This window comes from Bombina bombina, chromosome 11, assembly GCF_027579735.1.
Source record: "Bombina bombina isolate aBomBom1 chromosome 11, aBomBom1.pri, whole genome shotgun sequence".
Classification (NCBI taxonomy): Eukaryota; Metazoa; Chordata; class Amphibia; order Anura; family Bombinatoridae; genus Bombina; species Bombina bombina.
Window position 1 is genome coordinate 170216407 of NC_069509.1, and position 26524 is coordinate 170242930.

At 36.6% G+C, this 26524-nt stretch overlaps 1 protein-coding gene across 1 annotated transcript in view; it reads left to right on the top strand.

Annotated features, from left to right (window-relative positions):
- OTOA (otoancorin) overlaps positions 1-26524 on the top strand; it is a 132696-nt gene that overhangs the window by 45755 nt on the left and 60417 nt on the right. Inside the window, exons 12-16 of the mRNA XM_053694260.1 lie at positions 1504-1719; positions 3810-3977; positions 6399-6539; positions 11770-11825; positions 13077-13194. Coding sequence (XP_053550235.1) covers positions 1504-1719; positions 3810-3977; positions 6399-6539; positions 11770-11825; positions 13077-13194 — 699 coding nt within the window. The remainder of the gene's footprint in view (positions 1-1503; positions 1720-3809; positions 3978-6398; positions 6540-11769; positions 11826-13076; positions 13195-26524) is intronic.

Consider the following 26524-nt stretch of genomic DNA (forward strand, 5'->3'; position numbering starts at 1 on the left):
ATAGTTTACAAATAGTTCCTTTACATTTATTTGTCATTTAAAATATCTGCTTTTGCCGATTGAAACGGAAAATAGGAATACGGCAGTATTCTCTAGAGACAATCTGTGTAAACAAGAGGCTGTGGGAGGGTGTTCCAATTGCTTGGAATACAGTAAACTCTTGTCAGCTACTAGCCAGAGTATATTGACCCCTTAATGTTTTCCTAATGACTTGTTTTACCAGAAACATAGCATTAAATGTATTGGAAATTGTACCTTTTTGTGTATTCAAGTAATTTAAAAAGTATGTATGTGTGTGTCAATATAGAGATAAGATAAGGGTATTTGTGTGTGTGTATAGGGAGAGATAAGATACAAACACAGTCAGTTTTAATGGGCATGCTCTTAAGAACAATTGATTGAGGTTTTAATTAAAAACTGCTTTTTTACATAAAAAATAAACATAAATGACTAATTTCCCCTACACTTAAAGGGACAGTCAACACAAAAATTGTTATTGTTTAAAAAGATAGATAACACCTTTACTACCCACTCCACAGCTTTGCACAACCAACATGGTTATATTAATATACTTTATAACCTTTAAACCTCTAAATTTCTGTCTGTTTCTAAGTCACTACATGATCACATGCTTTGTATTAGCTTTTCCCATTAGGGGAAGCTTAGCTAGTTCATGTGAGCCGTATAGATAACATTGTGCTGACGCCCCCCCCAGCACTAATTAGTTTAAAGTGAAGGTAAACTTTGATGAATGAAAGCCCGGTTTTTAAAAATACTATTAAAAACAGGGGCACTTTCATTCATCAAAGTTTAGAAAGCAGCCTTTTTGTGTAAAAACTTACCTTTGTTCTTTTCACAGCCAGAGCAGCTTCCCCCACCCGGAGATCCTCTCTTCACACGTCAGCAATGACTAATCCGGCTTCCTCCAATCACGGCATAGCCTCAGGCAATTACTCCCCTGGGGGGAAAGCTGTGATTGGAGGAAGCCGGATTAGTCATTGCTGATGTGTGAAGACAGGATCTCTGAGTGGGGGAAGCTGCTCTAGCTATGAAAAGAACAAAGGTAAGTTTTTACAGTAAACGGCTGCTTTCTAAACTTTGATGAATACAATTGCCCCTGTTTTTAATAGTATTTTTAAAAACCAGGCTTTCATTCATCAAAGTTTACCTTCACTTTAAATGTAAGTCAATAGATAATACATTTAAAGTCATGTGATCAGGGGGCCATAAGACGATGCTTAGATACAAGGTAATTACAGAGGTAAAAAGTGTATTAATACAACCGTGCTGGTTATGCAAAACTGGGGAATGGATAATAAAGGGATTATCTATCTTTTCAAACAATAAAAAAAATTGAGTTCACTGTCCCTTTAACACTCTGCAGTTGGTATAACAGTACATTAAAGTGTGCCTTTAAGTAATAGGCATTTGAGCCTCCTCATTTAGGGCTCTTCACAGAGCTTGCTTTCTTCTAACAACAATGGCGTTATACACACGTTTCAGCTGAAGTCTCACTTCCTGCACATCGCCATGTTAAACCAGTCCCTGAACGAGAATCTCGGCTCCATATCTGATGCAGTTGTCGGCCTAACACTTTCTCAGCTGGAATCGCTGTCACCAGAAGCTGTTCAGGGAGCCATCTTGACTCTCCAGCAAGTCTCGGGGTGGACGAAGAGCCAAATTATGGTTCTAGCCGGCAAATATCTCCATTCTGAAAAGGTTAGACTGAAATAGCATCACCCACATAGATAGACACTAGATAAAGACTTGTATATTTTAAAGGGACATAATAAGATGAGAGAGCATAATATTATAGAAGCTGTCCAAAGGAGGGCTACTAAAATGGTACATGGTCTAAAATATAAAACATACAAAGAAAGACTCTATGATCTAAATATGTATAGTTTAGAGGATAGAAGGGAAAGAGGTGACATGATAGAAACCTTCAAATATATGAAGGGACTTAATAAAATAGAAGCTGAAAGCATTTTTCACAAAAAAATAAATGCCAAAACAAGGGGTCACAATCTAAAGTTAGAGGGTAGTAGATTCAGGAGAAATTTGAGGAAGCATTTTTTTACAGAAAGGGTGGTGGATTCATGGAATAAACTTCCATTTGAGGTGGTAAACACAAAGACTGTAAAGGAATTTAAAAATGCCTGGGACATGCATAAGGCTATCCTAAGGAAAAAGTAACATGTAATATGGGTAGACTTGATGGGCCTTTTTGGTTCTTATCTACCGTCAAATTCTATGTTTCTATGTTTCTATGTTTCTATTATTGCACTGATGTTTACAGAGTTCTGGACTGGTAGATGCAATATACTGCTGATTCAGTGACTGGTGTGTATGCACATATGCTGCACCTGACTAGCTTAGCTATTGTGTTTAAAGGGACACTGTACCCAATTTTATTTTTCTTTCATGATTCAGATAGCGCATCCATGACATTTTAAGCAACTTTCTAATTTAGTCCTATTATGAATTTTTCTTTGTTCTCTTGCTAGCTTTATTTTAAAAGCAGGAATGTAAATCTTAGCAGCCAGCCCATTTTAGGTTCAGCATCATAGATAGCGCTTGCTTATTGGAGGCTTACATCTACCCACCAATAAGCAAGCATAACCCAGGTTCTAAACCAAAAATGGGCCGGCTCCCATGCATCACATTCCTGCTTTTTAAATAAAGATACCAAGAGAACGAAGAAAAATTGATAATAGGAGTAAATTAGAAAGTTGCTTAAAATTGCATGCGCTATCTGAATCATGAAAGAAAAAAAATTGTGTTTAGTGTCCCTTTAAGCTCTAGAGCTGAATTTAACTGTGTGTTTGACACCTTTACAGGGTAAAACACATAGCTATCTGCAAGCAATAGTGCAAGAATAGAAGGCTGTATATCTGAGCATTTTATTAGAAAGGGATATGAAACCCAAATATGTTTTTTTGTGATTCAGGCAAATTTAAAAAAGTTTCCAATTTACTTCTATTATCAAATTTGCTTAGTTCACGTGATATTCTGTGTTGAAGAGATACCTAGGTAGCATCTGGTGCACTACATGACAGGAAATAGTGCTGCCCTCTAGTTCTCTAACAAATGGATACCATTCTGCTGCCATATAGTGCTCTAGACATGTGAACGCCCCCTGCTTTGCAACAAAAGATACCAAGAGAACTAAGAAAATTGGATAATAGAAGTATATTATGAAGTTGTTTAAAACTGTATGTTCTATGTGAATCATAAAATGTTGTGTTCCATGTCCCTTTAAACCCTTTTATGTCTCTTTAGGAATTGCTGATCCCCTTGGCTTTCAGACAGGATGGCAATGCATTGCTACACAATACACTGGGTTAAAGGGACAGTATACACCAATTTTCATTTAACTGCATGTAATAGACACAACTATAAAGAATAATATGCACAGATACTGATATAAAAACCCAGTATAAAACATTTTAAAACTTACTTAGAAGCTTCCAGTTTAGCAGGAACACCTACTGAAAGAGGGAAATAGCAGACACTCCCCCCTCCCCCTTCATCTGCATATGAAAGACTATTTACACAATCAGGAGCAAGCTGGAGTAAGTTATACATCAGTATTCTCCTAAAACTTTGGGGCTTGGTTTGGAGTCTTAAATGTTATTTAAAACTAAGCAACTTTATACATTTTAAAAAAACAACAACACTGTATGGACTATATAAATGGATCATCTACAAAACATTTATGCAAATAAAAATCTAGTGTATAATGTCCCTTTAAGTTTAAATACTGACATGTGAAACTGAATCTAAGTAGATTTATGTCTTTGACAAAGGTTTTAACATTTTCCAATATCAGCCAGCTGGGAGAACTGGCATCGGGAATCCGTGTACAGTCATTATATGAGATGAACCCTCGGGAGCTTCTAATGTCTCTGAAAGGCGGACTTTCCCAGCATGCCTCTGCTTTATCACTGGCCCAGCAAGATGGCATCTTAAGTAAGGTAACTAGGGTCAGAGCTAGATATTTGTGAACATAAGTAATTAAGTAATGCCGTAAAGGTCTGTTAAGTACAGTAGAAGTGAAATATCAACAAATACATACGATACAATGCCGTAACACTTCAATTCATGAGAAAAAAAATCTACTGCTTGTTTGAATTTCAAAGTTTACTTTCATTTCCTTGTTTGTATCACATGACAGCTTTCAGCCAATCACAGACTCATATGTTTATGAAATGTGAACTCTTGCACATGCTCAGTATGAGTCAGAAATCGAGCACATAAATAGACACTGTGTACACTACCAGAAAATTGATTGCTGCGATTTTATAATGGTTTGTTTGCGCTAGTTTATTTACACACAAAGGTTTCTATCAGATTCCAACAACTTAATACATAAAGTATGATAAATAGTTAATATGATTTCATCCTACCCTTTTCCCCTATAGATCTAGTTATTCTCAGGAGCGTGCACATGTCGAGCAGTATTTTCAGCAGTGTAAAATACTGTTACAAACACTGCTGCCACATAGTGTTTAAAAAGTGCACGATCCTGAGCCTACCTTGGTATGCTCTTCAAAAAAGGATGCAAAGAAAATAAGATAAATTTGATAATGGAAGTAAATGATAAAATTGCATACTCTATCTGAATCATCTTCATGCTCTTTATAGGAATACAAAACCCACCATTTTTCTTTTATGACTGAGATAGAGCACACAATTAACAAAAACAACTTCAACAAATTTACTATATATATATAGTATATATATATATAAATAATATATATATATATATATATATATATATATATATATATGTACTCACATATATACATGTGTGCACATACATATTTACACCTATAAACACATAAATACGCATATATACACACATATATAGACATGTATACATACACACATACACGTATATATAAATATATATATATATATATATACACACACTGTATCATGTGTTCGCTATCAGCCAATCAAAAATGCATATACGTATAGTCTGAATTCTCGCACATGCTCAGTAGGAGCTGGTGACTCAAAAAGTGTAAATATAAAAAGACTGTGCACATTTTGTTATTGGAAGTAAATTGGAAAGTTGTTTAACATTGCTGCTCTATCTGAATCATGAAAGTTTAATTTTGACTTGAGTGTCCCTTTAAGTCTGCAGACAACAAGGTTATATGATCATAATTTTAGTAAAGTGTACTTCTGTGTAGTTGTTATCAGTTAAAGCCAATAAGGGAAATATAAGTAGCAGTGTTAGCCTTGAAAAGGCAACGCGGAGCATTTTAAGTTCTGAGAATTAGAAAATCCTTATTTTTATTTATTTATAGTTAACTTACAAGAAAAGGGGGCAAAATTAATAATGAATATATATCACGGAGTTGTCTCATTATGCATAACTAAACATCTTATATAAAAAAATCTCAAGGTATTTACTGTGCATTTAAAGGGGCATTCTAGTCAATATTAAACTTTAATGATTCAGATAGATTGGCCAATTTATCATAATGCGAGCGGACATGATACGATGTAGCGTATCATGTCCGCCGCACATCGATAAATGCTGACAGCATATGCTGTCAGCATTTATAATTGTACCAGCAGTTTTCATGAACTGCTTGTGCAATGCCGCTCCGTGCAGATTCTCGGCCAATCGGCCGCTAGCAGGGTTGATTTCTGTCCGCTGCTTCAGAGCAAGCAGACAAGTTATGGAGCATCGGTCTTTAGACCGCTGCTTCATAACTTCTGTTTCCAGCGAGCCTGAAGGCTTGCACGGAAACAAGGGCATCAAGCTCCTTTCAGAGCTTGATAATTCGACCCCAGAGCATGCAATTTTAAACAACTTTTCAATTTAATTTAATTATCAAATTTGCTTTGTTCTCTCTGTGTTCTTTGTTGACGGCAAAAAGGTAGGCTCATATGCTAATTTCCAAGTGCTTGAAGGTTGCCTCTTATCTCAGAGCATTTTATTAGCTTTTCACAGCTAGACAGTGCATAGATAACATTGTACTCACTCCCATGGAGTTATGCATGAGTCAGCACTAATTGGCTGAAATGCAAGTTTGTAAAAAGCACTGAGATAAGGTGCAGTCTGCAGGACTTTAGATACAAGGTAATCACAGAGTTAAAAGGTGTGTTTATATAACCGTGTTGATTATACAGATTTGGGGAATGGGTAATAAAAGGATTATATATTTTTTTTAATAATCAACATTTTGAAGTAGACTGTCCCTTTAAATTAAAAGTAAAAATTTTTTTGATAACATTTCTCTTTTGCATCTTTTATTCTATGAAAAGGGTTTTTAAAATGGAAATAAAATGTATTTTCACTTTAATCTTACATTTTAGATCTATTTTTTCAATATAATATGTTTAACGTTGACCTTGCTACATATTTCTCCCCTCGTCAGGTGCTGCAGTCTGGCGATTTTCAGACAGTCGCGTTAGAGCTGAATGGAGTTCTCTTTAAACAAGTGCCCCTCATTCACCTTAAAGCACAGAAGAACTTGGATATTGCAGACCTAAAGGATAAAGAGATTAAGAGAAGTCAGGTAATTTATCTGTTTAACAAAACTGGTCGTCTGCAATCAGATTTGAATGAACCTGAGATTAGAATCAGCACAGCTTTGGCAGCCAGTAACTCCCGTGATAGTTTGGATGAGACATTTATCTATAATGTGAGAAAAGAATGTTTTGTGTTGTAAGAGTTTAATTGTACGTAATGCTGTCCCCAAGGAGGAGACTGTAGAATATCACCAGCCACACCTGGAAAATGAAAAGACTTTTACCAGTATTTATATATGTACAGGTAGCCCTTGATTTACACCATTTAATTATAATTTCTGCAAAATTAAAGGGATAAGAAACTTTCCTTTATCATTTGGATAGATCATACAATTATAAACAACTTTCTAATTTACTTATATTGTTAAATGTGCTTCATTCTCTTGGTATCCTTTGCTGAAGAACTACTGGGGGCTAGATGAACATAATTGGCGAGCCAATGACAAGAAGCAAATATGTGTAGTCATTAATCAGCAGCCAGCTTCCAGTAGTGTATTGATGCTTTTGAGCCTACCTTGGTATGCTTTTCAACAAAGGATACCAAGTGAACAAAGCAAATTAGATAATAGAAGTAAAATGGAAAGTTGTATACAATTGTATGTTCTATCTTAATCATCTTGTCTAATCATGACAGTTCAATTTTTACTATAATGTCCCTTTAATTTATTAATATTTTGTAAGTCAAGAGTAAATCAATAAGGCAGATTATTTGGAATTCATTTGTTATCTATTTAACATCCTTGGGAAACACCTTTTGGGCAAGAGAGGAGCAGCTGGACTGCAGATTAAATTTAAATAAATGTAAAGTAATATGTAGTGCTAGTGCTACAAACAAGCAACAGCACAAAAATAAGATTTTTTTTTTTATTATTGTTACATTTTATTTTAATGGCATCAGTCAGGAGTGACCAAGAACAGTAAGTGAATCTTACAAACTTATTGGCTGACACTGGAATTAATTAACTGACAATGGCATTGCTACCTCATTACTAATCAGTGAAAATATGTTCCTTTAACGAAAAAAATAATTCAGGTCTATTTATTATTATTATTATGTTTAAAGCTCTGAAATACATACTGTGAATGAAAAAAGTCATTTAACTATATAACATCCCAAACAGAATCCACACTCCAGGAAAGGTAAATGTATAAACATAAAAAATGATAAGAAACTAAAAAGTGCACAACACTTATCTGTTGTTGATATAAAATATATGCAGCTATAGACCAAAACAGGTCTGCAATGATTGGTCAAAAAGTGTCCGCAGTGTGTGAGGTGAAAACTTCTTTAAAGGGACAGTATACTATAAAATTGTTTTTCCCTTAATGTGTTTCCAATTACTTTTTATACCAGCTGCAGAGTATAAAATGTATGAGATATGCTTTTTAAGGTTTATTTGTATATATGAAATAGCTGATTTTGTGTTTTGAAGCCACAACCTAATAAAATGGGTGGAGCTTGTAGGTATAATCAGATCTCATTACTTTATCACATTGTGTACATATACATGCGTCTTTATCTTATATCTGTCCATAAACCAAAGACCAATACTTGGAGAGAACAATAGAAAATCAACATTTTATTACCTTATCTCTTCTATACCCCACTGGGAGTATAATTTCTTCTGCTGGCTGTGTTTACACAGTTTATCTATAGCTTGGACCTAAGGCCAGAAACTTTCAGAATAGGTGGGGATACCACAGGCTAAATCAACTATTTCAAATGCCAATATAAGGGTAATGGAAATACTTGTAAACAATTTAATACACTCCAGCAGGTAAAGTGGATCATTGGGAACAAATTAAAGGGGAGACAATTTTTGAGTAAACTGTCCCTTTAACTTCCAAATTGTTTAACTTACACTTCAAAATCCAAAGTGGTGACTTACATGTAATAAAGCACTATCATGAAAGCAGACCGGATCCTCAGAGTTGTCCGGCAGGCTCTCCTCTTAGTGATGCTCGTATCAGCATGTAAGGGCAGACACTTGTTGCATGAACCTGAATACTGGCTATGTCTGGAAATTGGTAGTTAGAGCCTGAAGAAACAAATGCTTTTATTGTGAAATCAACACATATGCTGAGTCTTCTACCAACGTATATATGCTGAGTCTTCTACCAACGTATATATGCTGAGTCTTCTACCAACGTATGTATGCTGATACGGGCATCACTGGGACAAGAGCTTGGGATCTGCTGAGAGGAGTCTTGGTGGGTAAATGGCAGCCTCCAATAAGCAGGCGCTATCCATGGTGCTGAACCTAAAATGGGCTGGCTGCTAAGATTTACATTCATGATTTTCAAATAAAGATAGCAAGAGAATACAAATAGGTAATAGGAGTAAATTAGAAAGTTGCTTAAAATTGCTGCTCTAGCTGAATCATGAAGGAAAAAATGTGGGTTCAGTGTTCCTTTAACATTGATATATATATATATATATATATATATATATATATATATACAGTCCTCCAAGAAGCAGGCACTCGCTGGCGTTTCAAAATGATTTGATTCTTTGATGTAATTAAAAAATCATTTTGAAACGCCACCGAGTGCCTGCTTCTTGGAGGACTATATGTGATATTTGGTGGGCACCCTGGGAGCTGCAACGCTGAGTGAGTGCTGGGTTCCTGTGGAATATTGTGTGTATATATATATATATATATATATATATATATATATACACACACACACATATATATATATATACACACACACACATATATATATAATAAAAGACAACACATTTTATACAGGATGTGGCTGGAGGGTTGTCAACATTTCTATAGTACAGTGATCTCCCTAAAAAACTTTGGGTCGATTTATCAAGCTGCGGCGGACAGGGGTGCACATACACGTCCCTCTCCATCGCAGGTCGCCTCTGGCGGGCTGAATTCTGCTGCCAGAATTCAGCATTGCAATCCTAACCCCAGCCCGCGCACAGCCAATCACGCACGGCAGGAGCTGTCAATCTCCCGGTCGGATGACCGCTGCTTGTTAAATACGGACTGCAGGTTCTATTGTGAGAACCTGCAGTCGTAAGGGGTGCAAAGCTTGCCAAAGTCTTTCATAAATCGACCCCTTTCTGTGTGAAGAGCCTCTCATGACTTTTTGCAAGTTTCAGATTCAAAGCTATTCCAGTACATTAGACACCTAACCCTCTGATAACTGACAAGCTTATCAAATGCATTCATAGTGCAATAGCACCCCCTATAGCTTGTATGGGGACAATGCATTCACTGTTTTCTGCTATAGATCACATTTCCAGAAGTTTTTGCAAAACTTTTCAAGGGCCGCATTTCTTGAAAATCATGTTTGTCCTTTTTTTGAGTAACATTTCTTGGCTTTTTTTATCCAAAAGTTCTAAACCATGAAACTTTCATTCAGGGGGCGCGATCAAATATACGGTGCAGGTTTCGGCGCAAGCGTGGGAACCCGCGCCGCCTGTAATTTCACCTCGCACATCGGGGTATTACATATACTGCACCGTTATATGCTAAACTGGCGTAAGTAGGACACACTGGCGATCTTCTGAAATGTGCACAAATACACATTTTAGTCATCGCAAGTAACTTACGCCAGTATTTAGTCCACGGAAAGTGTCAATAAAGAGTAGTTTTATGCAAATTAGGCTAACACTCGTAAAAATGAACCGCGATTTCATATAAAAATGCGACACATAATTAAGCTATTCAAAATTCATATATAAACCCATATATAAAGAGATGAAAGTAATACAATTATGATTTCCCATTGTTCTCTCCTCCAAGTATTGTTGATTGTTTTGAGAAGAAATTTAAAGTAAATAAGCAAGTATATATCCACAATGTGATAAAGTACCTACAAGCTCAATCCACTTGATTATGTTGTGGCTTCAAACTATTTCAAATACACAAATAAACCTTAAAAAAACAATATCATAGTATACTGTCCCTTTAACCTTGAGATGCTGCTTAAATGTATGTGTTTGTTAAGGCTTCCACGGAGTTATGTTGCTTTTTTAGTCAGTGCAAGGGTTGCTGCGCCTGTAATATGTGGCAAGATGAGAATGGAGTAGATTTTCTGAATTCTGCGCACGTAAGTCCTTACGCTGTATATTGGATACCAAATTGCGCGGCTGTTCTATGTTAGTCTATGTGTAAAAAAATTACGCCCGAAGGGTGAAATATATGCGCGTAACTTGTATGCTTTAAAATGCTTTAAAAATTATTCATAATTATAGGAAATGATTAATTGCTCTCACCTTGTGAATTGATATTTAGTTAAATGAAAACAATGAGTTGAAACATAATAGCTATTTAAATAAAATGTGAGTAGGTTTGGAAAAAATAAACAGTGACAACTAAATAGTGAACAATCACCACTCACCTACAATAAAGATGGTGGAGAGGGCCATTCTGGCAGCGAGACGTTGTGAGAACCAAAATCTCAGTATATTCAGGTAACTGCCCAGTATTTACTGGCCTTGATATTGTGCTGCAGGATATTGAGACATTGCATTCTCTATCTAAATCATAAAAGAAAATGTTTGGGTTTCATGTCCCTTTAAAGTCAGCACCAAAGAAGCAATGCACTACTGTGAGCTAGCTGAAGACATTTGGTGAGCCAATCACAAGAGATATATGTTTGCAGCCACCAATCAGCATTTAGCTCCCAGTGGTGTAGGATATGTAAATATCTTTCAACAAAGAATATCAAAAGAACAAAGTAAATTTGAAATAGAATTGAATTTAAAAGTGTCTACATACTCTGTCTAAATCACACTAGTTTAATGTTGCCTTTCCTATCCCTTTTTGCTAACAAAATTACATTTTTAAATATTTAAAAGCAAAACAAAAAAACATTTATTTTGTATGCAGATGTCAACAATGATTATTTGCTGATACATACTGTAAAGTTTGTCTTGTGAAATGTACAGGTGCAAATTCATCCGGAATTCCAAAATACAAACATATTCTGAAATCCAAACTTTTTAATTATCTATTAAAACTACATTTAGTTACATGTATCAGTTGTATTAGGACATGTAAATGACATAAGATATTATTATTTACACTTAGTCCCATCCCATTTCCAAACTGTACCATTTTACTGATGCAAATATTCCAAAATCTAAACTATTCTGAAATCCAAAGATTTTTGGGTCCCAAGCAGTTTGGATAAAAGGTTTTCTAACTGTATTTGATTTCCAGCATCACTAAAGTATATTTTATTATTTAGGCTCTGCTGTTGTACAAGTTACTATCCCATAAGACATCACTTGTGGATCTATTAAGGTAAAATGACTTAAACCAATTGTTGCTTTTTATCACCATGTTATATGTTTATCAGCAGTTAAAGAGACAGTTATGTCAAAATTATAAATGTTCATGTTGTAGATAAGGAATGTAATTTTTAACAACTTTGGGTAAACATATGACAAAAGGCATAAATGTGCATCTACCAATCAGCAGATAGCTACTCCTGAGCCTACCTAGGTATGCTTTTCAACAAATTACACCAAGGAACAAAGCAAAGTTGATAAAAGAAGTAAATTGGAAACTTGTTTAAAATTGCATGTTCTATCTAAATCGTGTAAATTTAATTTTGATTTTACTGTCCCTTAAATTAACACTGCCCCTACCAAACCAAGCTGGATTCTGAACAGTACTGGTAAAACAAGCAGTGGTATTTGTTCCTGTCTACCAAAGGCACACAACTACAACAACTAAAATAATGCAGAAGTGTGCTACTTAGAGAAAAAGTAAGAGAAGGAACGATAAAACACAACTTAAGAAACAATGGCCGTTTTAATCACAACCTTCAAAATTGCCAACAACACTAATCTTGCGAACGCAGATTCTATAGCATTGGTTATATTCATATGTATATATTTATATTTACTGCCCATCGCTGTGCGCCTTCCCCCCTTCGCTGCGCTTAGGTTCTGTTCCGTGTATGACGGCATCAGAACGAGGCTCCCATTGGAGCCCATGGAAGTGCGCTCTCGTGAGCACAATGCTTCCGTGCAATGCAAACGCGAGGTCGTGTTCGCATTGCACCTAACTCGTAATACCAGTGCACATTTGTGTGCGCTGGTATTACTCAGTTGATCTCAAATATTGTTTTTGTGGAAGCTATATTTTGCACTCAATTTGTAATCTGGCCCAAAATGCGCAAATAAGATTTACTTATAAAATTGCAGATAGGTGAAATCACATCATATAAACATCAAACGACCGTTCCTCAGTCAGCAGACCTGTAATCCCGGGCAACGTTCTGTTTGAATCCTCCTTACAATCCGACCTGCGGGTACTGGAGTGAGTAAAAATGCCAAAAGCTGGTTTGTGACACCCTCTAAAATACAATTTAGCAATTTTGGAACTAGTCACAAAGCTATCTTACTGTATAGGACCAGGGATGCACTGTATTCAGGTATTGTGGGTAGGTGTATGTTACATGTCAAATGTTTGAATTATTCCTGTTTCTCACTTGTTGATCTTTGTTCCAGAAAGGAAAGGGTTCAATAACACTATCCTTTTTTCCAGTACAGAGCAGCTGGTGAAAGGGATCACTTGTGAGCAGATAGATGGTATGAGCAAGCCCACCTTCCTAAACCATTACAGGCTACTAGAGAAGAATATTAAGCTGCTTTCACACTATCAAGTAAGACTATAGCAAACGGATAAATGAGCTCTCTTATTAACTAGAGGCTCGGCATATGCAGAGTTTGTATTTGCAAATCCAGCTGAAATTTAAAGGGACATTATTCTGCTATTTGAATTGTCAGCCAGTACATTTCAAATACCATAAAAAGCAATTTGTCAACATGCAACAGTTTGCATAAATGCTTTTAAAGGACCAGTCAACACAGTAGATTTGCATAATTAACAAATGCAAGATAACAAGACAATGCAATAGCACTTAGTCTGAACTTCAAATGAGTAGTAGATTTTTTTTCTGACAATTTTAAAAGTTATGCTTTTTCCACTTCTCCTGTACCATGTGACAGCCATCAGCCAATCACAAATGCATACACGTACCATGTGACAGCCATCAGCCATTCACAAATGCATACACACTTATTCTTGCACATGCTCAGTAGGAGCTGGTGACTCAAAAGTTTAAATATAAAAAGACTGTGCACATTTAGTTAATGGAAGTAAATTGGAAAGTTGTATAGAATGGCATGCTCTATCTGAACAATGAAAGTTTAATTTTGATTGAGTGTCCCTTTAACAAAACCTGTCACTGCTAGAGAGCTGGAACCTGATGCACTGCCAAGGAGCAGGGGGCGCACTTTTAAAAGTAAATATGCGTATAGCATCTTACATTTGCCTATATTTTCATATCAATGTGTTTTTCTATTACGGTCATAAGTATTTTGTTTGTTTTGAGAAAAAACTGTGACATCTGTAGTGCAAACATCTTTACAGAATTACATTGGGATTAGAGAGACAATTTCATATACGCCCCTGGAACTCCCATGTTTAGCCCATTTTACGAAAAAAAACAACAGTTTCACTTTGTATTTTGTACTTTAAAGTACAAGTTGCTTGCTCTTTGTTTGCGCATCCAGTGTATATTACGATTTATGCTGTGCATAGTGAATACGATTTATTTCTGTGTAATTTAATTACAAGTTTTACACTTTTGATAAAATACGATTTCTGGTGAACAATTTCGTTACAATTTTTTATGCAACTTAAAGGAACAGTTTAGTCAAAATTAAACTTTCATGATTCAGATAGAGCAGCAGTTTAAAGCAACTTTCTAATTTACTCCTATTATCTTTTTCTTTGTGCTTTTGGTATCTTTATTTGAAACAACAGGAATGTAAGCAAAGTCTAAATGTAGCCACCAATCAGCAAGCTCTACTCAGGTTCTGAGCTAAAAATGGTCCGGCTCCTAAGCTTTACATTAAAATAAAGATATCAAGAGTGTGTTAGTGTTTGAGAGTGTGTGTTTGAGAGTGTGTGTGTGAGAGTGATAGAGTACGTGTGAGTTAGTGTGTGTGAGTGTGTGTTAGTGTTTGAGAGTGTGTGTGTGAGAGAGAGTATGTGTGTGTGAGTGTGTTAGTGTTTGAGAGTGTGTGTGTGAGAGTGATAGAGTATGTGTGAGTTAGTGTGTGCGAGTGTGTGTTAGTGTTTGAGAGTGTGTGTGTGAAAGAGAGTATGTGTGAGTGTGTGTTAGTGTTTGAGAGTGTGTGTTTTAGTGTTTGAGAGTGTGTGTGTGTGAGAGAGATAGAGTATGTGTGAGTTAGTGTGTGATAGTGTTTGAGACTGTGTGTGAGAGAGAGATAGAGTATGTGTGAGTTAGTGTGTGATAGTGTTTGAGAGTGTGTGTGTGAGAGAGATAGAGTATGTGTGAGTTAGTGTGTGATAGTGTTTGAGAGTGTGTGTGAGAGAGAGATAGAGTATGTGTGAGTTAGTGTGTGATAGTGTTTGAGAGTGTGTGTGAGAGAGAGATAGAGTATGTGTGAGTTAGTGTGTGATAGTGTGTGTTAGTGTTTGAGAGTGTGTGTGTGATAGAGATAGAGTATGTGTGAGTTAGTGTGTGCGAGTGTGTGTTAGTGTTTAAGTGTGTGTGTGTTAGTGTTTGAGAGTATGTGTGTGTTAGTGTGTGAGAGAGAGTATGTGTGTGTTAGTGTGTGAGAGAGAGTATGTGTGTGTTAGTGTGTGAGAGAGAGTATGTGTGTGTTAGTGTGTGATAGAGAGTATGTGTGTGTTAGTGTGTGAGAGAGAGTATGTGTGTGTTAGTGTGTGAGAGAGAGTATGTGTGTGTTAGTGTGTGATAGAGAGTATGTGTGTGTTAGTGTGTGAGAGAGAGTATGTGTGTGTTAGTGTGTGAGAGAGAGTATGTGTGTGTTAGTGTGTGATAGAGAGTATGTGTGTGTTAGTGTGTGAGAGAGAGTATGTGTGTGTTAGTGTGTGAGAGAGAGTATGTGTGTGTTAGTGTGTGATAGAGAGTATGTGTGTGTTAGTGTGTGATAGAGAGTATGTGTGTGTTAGTGTGTGAGAGAGAGTATGTGTGTGTTAGTGTGTGATAGAGAGTATGTGTGTGTTAGTGTGTGATAGAGAGTATGTGTGTGTTAGTGTGTGATAGAGAGTATGTGTGTGTTAGTGTGTGAGAGAGAGTATGTGTGTGTTAGTGTGTGAGAGAGAGTATGTGTGTGTTAGTGTGTGAGAGAGAGTATGTGTGTGATAGAGTGTGCGAGATAGAGAGTGTGTGAGAGTGTAAATATCTTTGTGAGAGTTTGTATTTATTTGCTATTATGTGTTCCTGTTCTGTGCACAGCACAAGAGTGTTCAGGTTTGGCCTGAACTAAAGGTGGCAACCTTAGCCTAAATGTACCTTTACTATTATCAACCTAAGATTGCTAACAAAAGATATTGGGGCATATTTATCAAGCTCCGTATGGAGCTTGATGCTCCGTGTTTCCGGCGAGCCTCCAGGCTCGCCGGAAACACAAGTTATGAAGCAGAAGTCTAAAGACCGCTGCTCTATAACCTGTCTGCCTGCTCTGAGGCGGCGGACAGACATCCCCAGAAATCAACCTGATCAAATACGATCGGGTTGATTGACACCCTCTGCTAGCAGCCGATTGGCCGCAAATCTGCAGGGGGCGGCATTGCACCAGCAGTTCACCAGAACTGCTGGTGCAATGATAAATGACAAGAGCGTATGCTGTGAGCATTTATCGATGTGCAGCGGAAAGGATTCGCAATATTGGATCATGTCCGCTCGCACACTAATAAATAGGCCCCATTGTCTAGAAACTTTTGACACTTTTTCAACTTATTCTATCTAGACCATTTATTTTCAAACCTGTCCTCCTACTCCCTAACAGGCCAGATTTTGAGGATATCTGAACTGGAGCACAGGGGAAATAATCAGCTGATTAGTAAACAGTTATTTCCCCCATGGTAATCCTGAAAATCTGGCCTGTTAGGGAGCACGAGGACAGGTTTGAAACCAGTGATCTAGACTACAGTACAATTCTAGAAGAAGGGAATTGCACTTTTAGTAGTGGTGGAAACCTTCAGAGGTGACCAAGAACAATTTGTATTGTTTAGCAGTCCAGGGACGCACCCCACAAAAAGCCCCTTGAGTGAGTTTATCTTATGACAAGTGTGGGAGGGAAAGTAAGGGCGCTAGAAAAGCTAAAAATACCACTAAAAGCTAAGACAAAAATGTATAATGACCAGGAATTCTAATAGATTAATAATGTATTTAATGTGACATAAGAAACAAATTTACAAAATTAAAAGGGAACGTCTCCCAAAAAATTGCATAGTAAAAAATCAGTTTAAAATGATTATAAATGAAGACTGTATTCCGATTAGACGTTGGATACTTTGTACATATAAAAGTTCATTCCTTAGGACCTTGCCAATTGCGAGATACAATGTCTAAATCTAAAGTCAGATGTCAGATATACAGATAATCTTGATTGTTGTTCTGTGTCATAATCCCACAATAGAGAATCTTTACTTCATTTGTATTTTAGTAGGCTAAAAGGTTAAAACGTCTTTACTTTAAAATGCTTAACGGCAACTTTACCAAAGTCCGGTCTCTGTCAGGCAACTCCGTGTGTGCTCCACGAGAATCCGGCGTCTGACGTCACGGTTTCCACCTCGAGGGCTCGCCTCTGATCAGCCAATAGGAACCTCCGCGGGTCTCTATCTGTTAGTCTGTTGTTATCCGGTCCGATTATTAGTAGTTAGCTTACAGTTGGAGGTTGCTCTTAGTGCTGTGCACGCCACCTCTTTTTAATATGGGTATCCGCCAGGGGATAAAAATAATGATGCAGTACAACCCGGGTTGATAATTCTTCTGTGCAAAGGTAGTGCACAGGTAGTTAATCCTTAAACTGTGTTGTGTGGGGCTGGTTAATTTTGTAAATTTGTTTCTTATGTCACATTAAATACATTATTAATCTATTAGAATTCCTGGTCATTATACATTTTTGTCTTAGCTTTTAGTGGTATTTTTAGCTTTTCTAGCGCCCTTACTTTCCCTCCCACACTTGTCATTTTTTCACTATAGTAGCTTGAAGGATCTGCTATTCAGTTAAGGTGTTTAATACCCTACACTAAGCGCACTACCATCACCCACTCTCACATGAGTTTATCTTATCTCTTCTGCTGTGGCCAGTTAGGGCTAAATATGTCTGGGTTGTACACACAAGTGTTTCTAAAAGGGACAGCAATCATCTTGTTTTTCAAGATGCTATAGAATAACATAACTGCTACGTCAACGTTTTTAAAACAAATTAACATCCTTTTTACTGCAATAACGCCTAGATTTAGAGTTTGGCGGTAGCCGTCAAAACCAGCATTAGAGGCTCCTAATGCTGGTTTTTACCGCCCGCTGGTATTTGGAGTCAGTCAGGAAAGGGTCTAACGCTCACTTTCCAGCCGCGACTTTTCCATACCGCAGATCCCCTTACGTCAATTGCGTATCCTATCTTTTCAATGGGATCTTTCTAACACCGGTATTTAGAGTCTTGGCTGAAGTGAGCGTTAGAAATCTAACGACAAAACTCCAGCCGCAGCAAAAAGTCAGGAGTTAAGAGCTTTCTTGGCTAACGCCGGTTTATAAAGCTCTTAACTACTGTGCTCTAAAGTACACTAACACCCATAAACTACCTATGTACCCCTAAACCGAGGCCCCTCCACATCGCCCCCCACATCGCCCAATCAGATTGAGCTCGCATTCTATTGGCTGTTCCAATCAGCCAATAGAATGCGAGCTCAATCTGATTGGCTGATCAGATCAGCCAATCGGATTGAACTTGAATCTGATTGGCTGATTCCATCAGCCAATCAGAATTTTCCTACCTTAATTCCGATTGGCTGATAGAATCCTATAAGCCAATCGGAATTCGAGGGACGCCATCTTGGATGACGTCCCTTAAAGGAACCGTCATTCGTCGGGAAGTTGTCGGTGAAGATGGATGTTCCGCGTCGGCGGGATGAACATGGATCCGGAAGAAAGAAGATTGAAGATGCCGCTTGATAGAAGACTTCAGTCGGATCATGGACCTCTTCAGCTCCCGCTTGGATGAAGACTTCAGCCGAATCATGGACATCTTCAGCCCGCCGCTTGGGCTTGGATCAAGACATCGGAGGCTCTTCTGGACCGATCGGGACCCGGTGTGGTGAAGACAAGGTAGGGAGATCTTCAGGGGCTTAGTGTTAGGTTTATTTAAGGGGGGTTTGGGTTAGATTAGGGGTATGTGGGTGGTGGGTTGTAATGTTGGGGGGGGGGTATTGTATGTTTTTTTTTTACAGGCAAAAGAGCTGAATTCTTTGGGGCATGCCCCGCAAAGGGCCCTTTTCAGGGCTGGTAAGGTAAAAGAGCTTTTCTATTTTAATTTTAGAATAGGGTAGGGCATTTTTTTATTTTGGGGGTCTTTGTTATTTTATTAGGGGGCTTAGAGTAGGTGTAATTAGTTTAAAATTGTTGTGATATTTTTCTAATGTTTGTAAAAAAATTTTTATTTTTTTGTAACTTAGTTCTTTTTTATTTTTTGTACTTTAGTTAGTTTATTTCATTGTATTTATTTGTAGGTATTGTGTTTAATTAATTTATTGATAGTGTAGTGTTAGGTTTAATTGTAGATAATTGTAGGTATTTTATTTAATTAATTTATTGATAGTGTAGTGTTAGGTTTAATTGTAACTTAGGTTAGGATTTATTTTACAGGTAATTTTGTAATTATTTTAACTAGGTAGCTATTAAATAGTTATTAACTATTTAATAGCTATTGTACCTGGTTAAAATAATTACAAAGTTGCCTGTAAAATAAATATTAATCCTAAAATAGCTACAATATAATTATAATTTATATTGTAGCTATATTAGGGTTTATTTTACAGGTAAGTATTTAGCTTTACATAGGAATAATTTATTTAATAAGAGTTAATTTATTTCGTTAGATTTAAATTATATGTAAGTTAGGGGGGTGTTAGGGTTAGACTTAGCTTTAGGGGTTAATACATTTATTAGAGTAGCGGTGAGGTCCGGTCGGCAGATTAGGGGTTAATTATTGTAGGTAGGTGGAGGCGACGTTGGGGGGGCAGATTAGGGGTTAATAAATATAATATAGGGGTCGGCGGTGTTAGGGGCAGCAGATTAGGGGTACATAGGTATAATGTAGGTTGCGGCAGTGTACGGAGCGGCAGATTAGGGGTTAAAAAAAAATATGCAGGTGTCAGCGATAGCGGGGGCGGCAGATTAGGAGTTAATAAGTGTAAGGTTAGGGGTGTTTAGACTCGGGGTACATGTTAGAGTGTTAGGTGCAGACTTAGGAAGTGTTTCCCCATAGGAAACAATGGGGCTGCGTTAGGAGCTTAACGCTGCTTTTTTGCAGGTGTTAGGTTTTTTTTCAGCTCAAACTGCCCCATTGTTTCCTATGGGGGAATCGTGAACGAGCACGTTTTTGAAGCTGGCCGCGTCCGTAAGCACCGCTGGTATTGAGAGTTGCAGTGGCGGTAAATTATGCTCTACGCTCTCTTTTTGGAGCCTAACGCACTGAAAACGCAGCCATTCTGTGAACTCTAAATACCAGCGGTATTTAAAAGGTGCGGCCAAAAAAAAGCATGCGTAGCTAACGCACCCCTTCTAACGCAAAACTCCAAATCTAGGCCTTAGTGTTTAATAGCCAAATTCCACCCACCATTTGCCTTATTTGGAAGAGCCAATATGGGCTTTAGTCTGCAGACAACAAAGCTAGTCATGGTGATAAAGTTAATAAAAAAGTAAATTGTTATTCACTTGTTATTTACAAAGTTAATTATGGACACATATGTAGCAGGGATAGCCTTGATAAGTCAGCAGGTGTATTTCAAGTTCTACAAATTAGAAAAACCTTTTATATTAACCTATCAAGGTGTTTACTGGGATTGAGACATTTTTAGTTATTTTACAGCAACAAAGACAGAATAAATGAATACATACTACTAGGATATTGTTATTTACATAATTAAATATTTAATATCAAGATCAATGTCCTGTCAATGTCAATGTTTGCCAGGGATAGGCAAGGTGTCCGTACACGGACACTGGTGTCCGTGACTAGCCCTTGCAGTGTCCACCACAACCTTAGTATATCTTTTTCTTTCTGATTAAATAATAGGAATAAAAAAAAAAATATGCAGTGTGAATAAAGTTAGTGGCTTGTCAAAAGAGCGATATTGGGTGATAAGTTATGTTATAAATAAAGCATGAGTGAAATACTAATTGTGTATCTGCATTAGTATAATAACACCCAGCTCTATACAAAGACACAGTAGTGACATTGGCACATGGGTATAGCCAGACAAGGGCTGGTTATAGGGTCAGTGGTATCTGCATCAGTATAATAACACCCAGCGCTATATAATGACAGTAGTGACACTGGCACATGGGTATAGCCAGAGGAGGGCTGGTTATAGAATCAGTGGTATCTGCATCAGTATAATAACACCCAGCGCTATATAATGACACAGTAGTGACACTGGCACATGCATATAGCCAGAGGAGGGCTGGTTATAGAATCAGAGGTATCTGCATTAGTATAATAATACCCAGCACTATATAATGACACAGTAGTGACACTGGCACATGGGTATAGCCAGAGGAGGGCTGGTTATAGGATCAGTGGTATCTGCATCAGTATAATAACACCCAGCACTATATAATGACACAGTAGTGACACTGGTAAATGGATATAGCCTGAGGAGGGCTGGTTATAGGATCAGTGGTATCTGCATCAGTATAATAACACCCAGCACTATATAATGACATAGTAGTGACACTGGCACATGGGTATAGCCAGAGGAGGGCTAGTTATAGGATCAGTGGTATCTGCATCAAAGGTTTCAGGGTTTCTTAGGACTCCCTGTAGAGGTGCGCTCACGGAAGGTTATAACAAATAATGTCAAATATACAGTCCAATCGAATCCAAAATACGGCAGCTCTTCCAATTGTTTGTGGTACGATGAGCGAATCTAGATTGAAAGTAAGAAGGCGCCAGACATAGGGTAATATTGTTACAATCTGCAAACACGCTCAAGTAACATATAGATGGAATACTTACAAACGAAACGGCACCAAATCGTGCCTAATGAGACAGACCGGGACCTCAACCGTCGCCCGGAAGACCAACCAATGGCATGCACCAAACTCCCGCAGTCACGTGAATGTTGTAGCCAATCACCGTTTCTTTGGGCTCACACACCTTCCTTGCAGACGTCCGATTCAAAGAATAGGATCACAGTGTAGACAAACCAGGTGTCCCATACACTGCGGTTTCAAGATATTGATTGGTAACAGTGCTAGAGTGAAAGTAAAACCCACTCCAAACGAGGTACACTAAAAACAATTTATTTAAAATGTTTTAAAATCAGCAACGCGTTTCTCGACCATGCAAGGTCGTTTCATCAGGCTTAAATACACAGTATGGTATTCCCGCTGCTTATGTACCTCTTCTAACCAATCACAACATCTAAAGCCTCACACACCTTTAAGGAGGGCGGATATGTTATTCTCAATGAGCACGTTTATTTCAGACCACATTGGAAATCATGCTATTATACTTAACTTTGCATTATATCATAACAATGCTAATATACATCCTCTACATATTTGAATTTTATTTTGATCTTATGTTATTTCATTTCATTATACTATCTTGCGTGACTATTTCTCTTTGAATATTTCATTAATTATTATTATTCTATTTCCTCTATCATGAACTATATACTATTAAAAGGGGCTCTATATATAATACATCTACAGTATATTCCAATGTAATCTCAATAGAAATGTGCCCAAATTTTACCTTAGTCTCAATAATTATGTCAATATCTTATGTAAAATACACACATTCTGACATTATGCTATATAGCGTTTCAAAATAACATATAATGGTTATGGATTTATTTCTTATGGTTTTATGATATAGTTATTAAGTGTCATAAAATTATGTATCAATAAAATCAATTATTATGTTTTCTAAACCATTTGACCAAAAAGACATATTTGTTCATAATTTGCATATTAATGCTTATGTATTTGACCATCAATTGATATAGGGTAATTGTTCTTAACTGGTATCATAATAGAGCTGGCTATGGTTTAATTGACCAAAAAGACTTATTGTCTTTATCTCATAATACACTCCTATTTATGTCTTTGTATTGATTATTGTTCTCTATATGTAATAATGTATTTACTTTGTTTATTCAATGGTTTGATTATTTAATTTTGTTGATTAATTAAAGGCTGCAAGGTCAATATTCAAGTTAAGGCCTAATGGATGTAAGGTTTGTAACCTATAAATCCAAAAGGTCTCTCTTTGTCTTAATCTGAAAAAACGGTTGTAAAGATCAGATTTAGGGATATGTTCTATTGGAGTTATTTTTAAACAGCATGGATTTCCGTCATGTTTTGCATTACAGTGTCTGGATACACTATGTAATTTATAATTCTTTTTAACATTACGAAAGTGTTCGGACCATCTTACACTTAGGCGTCTGCAAGTGCGACCTATATATTGATGTCCACAAATACAAGTTAACATGTAAATTATATAGTTAGATGCACATGTCATTCGACTATTCATTCTATATGTTTTCGAGGTGACATTTGATTGAAATGTGTTTACATTATTAGTAATATGATCGCACATCTTACATTTCTTATTATTACATTTAAAACTCCCTTTTCTTAGTCGTTCACTGATATTTTTATTTCCAAATTGATTCGGTCTTTCTCCATTATTTTTATTTTGCATGATTTTGATCTTATTTTTAACAATTTTGCTGGGTGCTAAAATCCTTTTTAGGTTTGGTGCCTTTTTAAAGACTACTGTTGGTTTTGTGTCAAGTAACTGACCTAATATAGGATCCTTCTTGAGGATTTTCCAATGTTTATCTATACTTCTTTTTATCATATCATGATTGCAATTATATTCTGTAATAAACATGACTTGATTTTCTCGGCTCTCTTGAGATCTATTAGAATTTTTTGAGAAATATAAATTTCTGTCATCATTTTTAGCTCTTTCATATCCACTATTAATGATATATTCTGGATACCTTTTTTCTCTAAATCTTTTTTTGAGGATTTGGCTCTGGGACTCATAATCCGTTATGTTACTGCAATTTCTACGGATTCGTTTGAACTGCCCGTAGGGTACATTTACCTTCCATGGGTGATGGTGATTGCTCCTATAGTCTAAGTAACTATTACAGTCAACTTGCTTAAAGTGTGTGCTGGTAATAATTTTGTTGTTATCGAAACGTATTGATAGGTCCAAGAAAACCACACCACTATCATCTATTGTACTAGTGAATTTTAAGCCTCTATTGTTATTATTTAGATGCTTTACGAAGTTTTCTGCTGATAATTTGTCGCCTTTCCAGACGATAATCAAATCATCTATAAAACGGCCATAGTATACCAGGTTCGCCCCAAAGTTTGGGTCATATATATACTGTTGTTCGAAAGATCCCATGTATAAATTGGCATAACTAGGGGCGAACCTGGTACCCATGGCCGTTCCTCTAACCTGAAGATAGTATTCATCTTGAAAAATAAAATAATTATGGTGTAAAATAAACGAAATTAATGATAAAATGAATTCTTTTTGGGTATCTGGTAGATACATGTCTGTCTCTAGAACTTCAGAAATAGCTTGGATACCCATTGTATGTGGGATGTTAGAATAAAGGGCTTGTACATCACATGTGATCCAAATTAGGTCACAAGTGATGTTAATTTTTTCAAGTTTACTGATCAAGTCCGATGAGTCTCGTATATAGGAGGTTAGACCTATTACGTACTTCTGTAAAAAGAAGTCAACGTAAGATGAAGCATTGTCTGTTAAACTCCCTATTCCCGAGATTATCGGGCGACCGGGTGGACATTTGGAGTCTTTATGCAACTTGGGGAGATGGTAATAAAAGGCTTTGTTAGGTTCGGTTGGAATTAAATAATTTTTTTCTTTTTTATTTACTATACCTTCTTTATAGGCACACTCTACTATATCCCCCAATGTGGCCAAGTATTTATTGGTTGGATCAAATGACAATTTAATGTAATAATTCTTGTCATCCAGGATTCTATTTGCCTCTTTTAAATAGTCTGTCAGATCTTGAATGACAGTTCCCCCGCCTTTATCGGCTTGTCTTATGACGATAGACTTATCATTTTTTAAAGACTGAAGGGCCTGTTTCTCATTCCAATATAGGTTGTTCTTTTTATTTAAACTCTTTGGAATCTGATCTAAATCATCGGTAACCAATTGCCTGAAAATTTCTTACATCCATTAGGCCTTAACTTGAATATTGACCTTGCAGCCTTTAATTAATCAACAAAATTAAATAATCAAACCATTGAATAAACAAAGTAAATACATTATTACATATAGAGAACAATAATCAATACAAAGACATAAATAGGAGTGTATTATGAGATAAAGACAATAAGTCTTTTTGGTCAATTAAACCATAGCCAGCTCTATTATGATACCAGTTAAGAACAATTACCCTATATCAATTGATGGTCAAATACATAAGCATTAATATGCAAATTATGAACAAATATGTCTTTTTGGTCAAATGGTTTAGAAAACATAATAATTGATTTTATTGATACATAATTTTATGACACTTAATAACTATATCATAAAACCATAAGAAATAAATCCATAACCATTATATGTTATTTTGAAACGCTATATAGCATAATGTCAGAATGTGTGTATTTTACATAAGATATTGACATAATTATTGAGACTAAGGTAAAATTTGGGCACATTTCTATTGAGATTACATTGGAATATACTGTAGATGTATTATATATAGAGCCCCTTTTAATAGTATATAGTTCATGATAGAGGAAATAGAATAATAATAATTAATGAAATATTCAAAGAGAAATAGTCACGCAAGATAGTATAATGAAATGAAATAACATAAGATCAAAATAAAATTCAAATATGTAGAGGATGTACATTAGCATTGTTATGATATAATGCAAAGTTAAGTATAATAGCATGATTTCCAATGTGGTCTGAAATAAACGTGCTCATTGAGAATAACATATCCGCCCTCCTTAAAGGTGTGTGAGGCTTTAGATGTTGTGATTGGTTAGAAGAGGTACATAAGCAGCGGGAATACCATACTGTGTATTTAAGCCTGATGAAACGACCTTGCATGGTCGAGAAACGCGTTGCTGATTTTAAAACATTTTAAATAAATTGTTTTTAGTGTACCTCGTTTGGAGTGGGTTTTACTTTCACTCTAGCACTGTTACCAATCAATATCTTGAAACCGCAGTGTATGGGACACCTGGTTTGTCTACACTGTGATCCTATTCTTTGAATCGGACGTCTGCAAGGAAGGTGTGTGAGCCCAAAGAAACGGTGATTGGCTACAACATTCACGTGACTGCGGGAGTTTGGTGCATGCCATTGGTTGGTCTTCCGGGCGACGGTTGAGGTCCCGGTCTGTCTCATTAGGCACGATTTGGTGCCGTTTCGTTTGTAAGTATTCCATCTATATGTTACTTGAGCGTGTTTGCAGATTGTAACAATATTACCCTATGTCTGGCGCCTTCTTACTTTCAATCTAGATTCGCTCAGGGTATCTGCATCAGTATAATAACACCCAGCACTATATAATGACACAATAGTGACACTGGCACATGGGTATAGCCAGACAAGGTCTGGTTATAGGGTCAGTGGTATCTGCATCAGTATAATAACACCCTGCGCTATATAATGACACAGTAGTGACACTGGCTCATGGGTATAGCCAGAGGAGGGCTGGTTATAGGGTCAGTGGTATCTGCATCAGTATAATAGCACCCAGCACTATACAAAGACACAGAAGTAACACTTGCTCATGGGTATAGCGAGAGGAGGGCTGGTTATAAGGTCAGTGGTATCTGCATCAGTATAATAACACCAAGCACTATAAAATAATGTTTTAAATTAAAATGT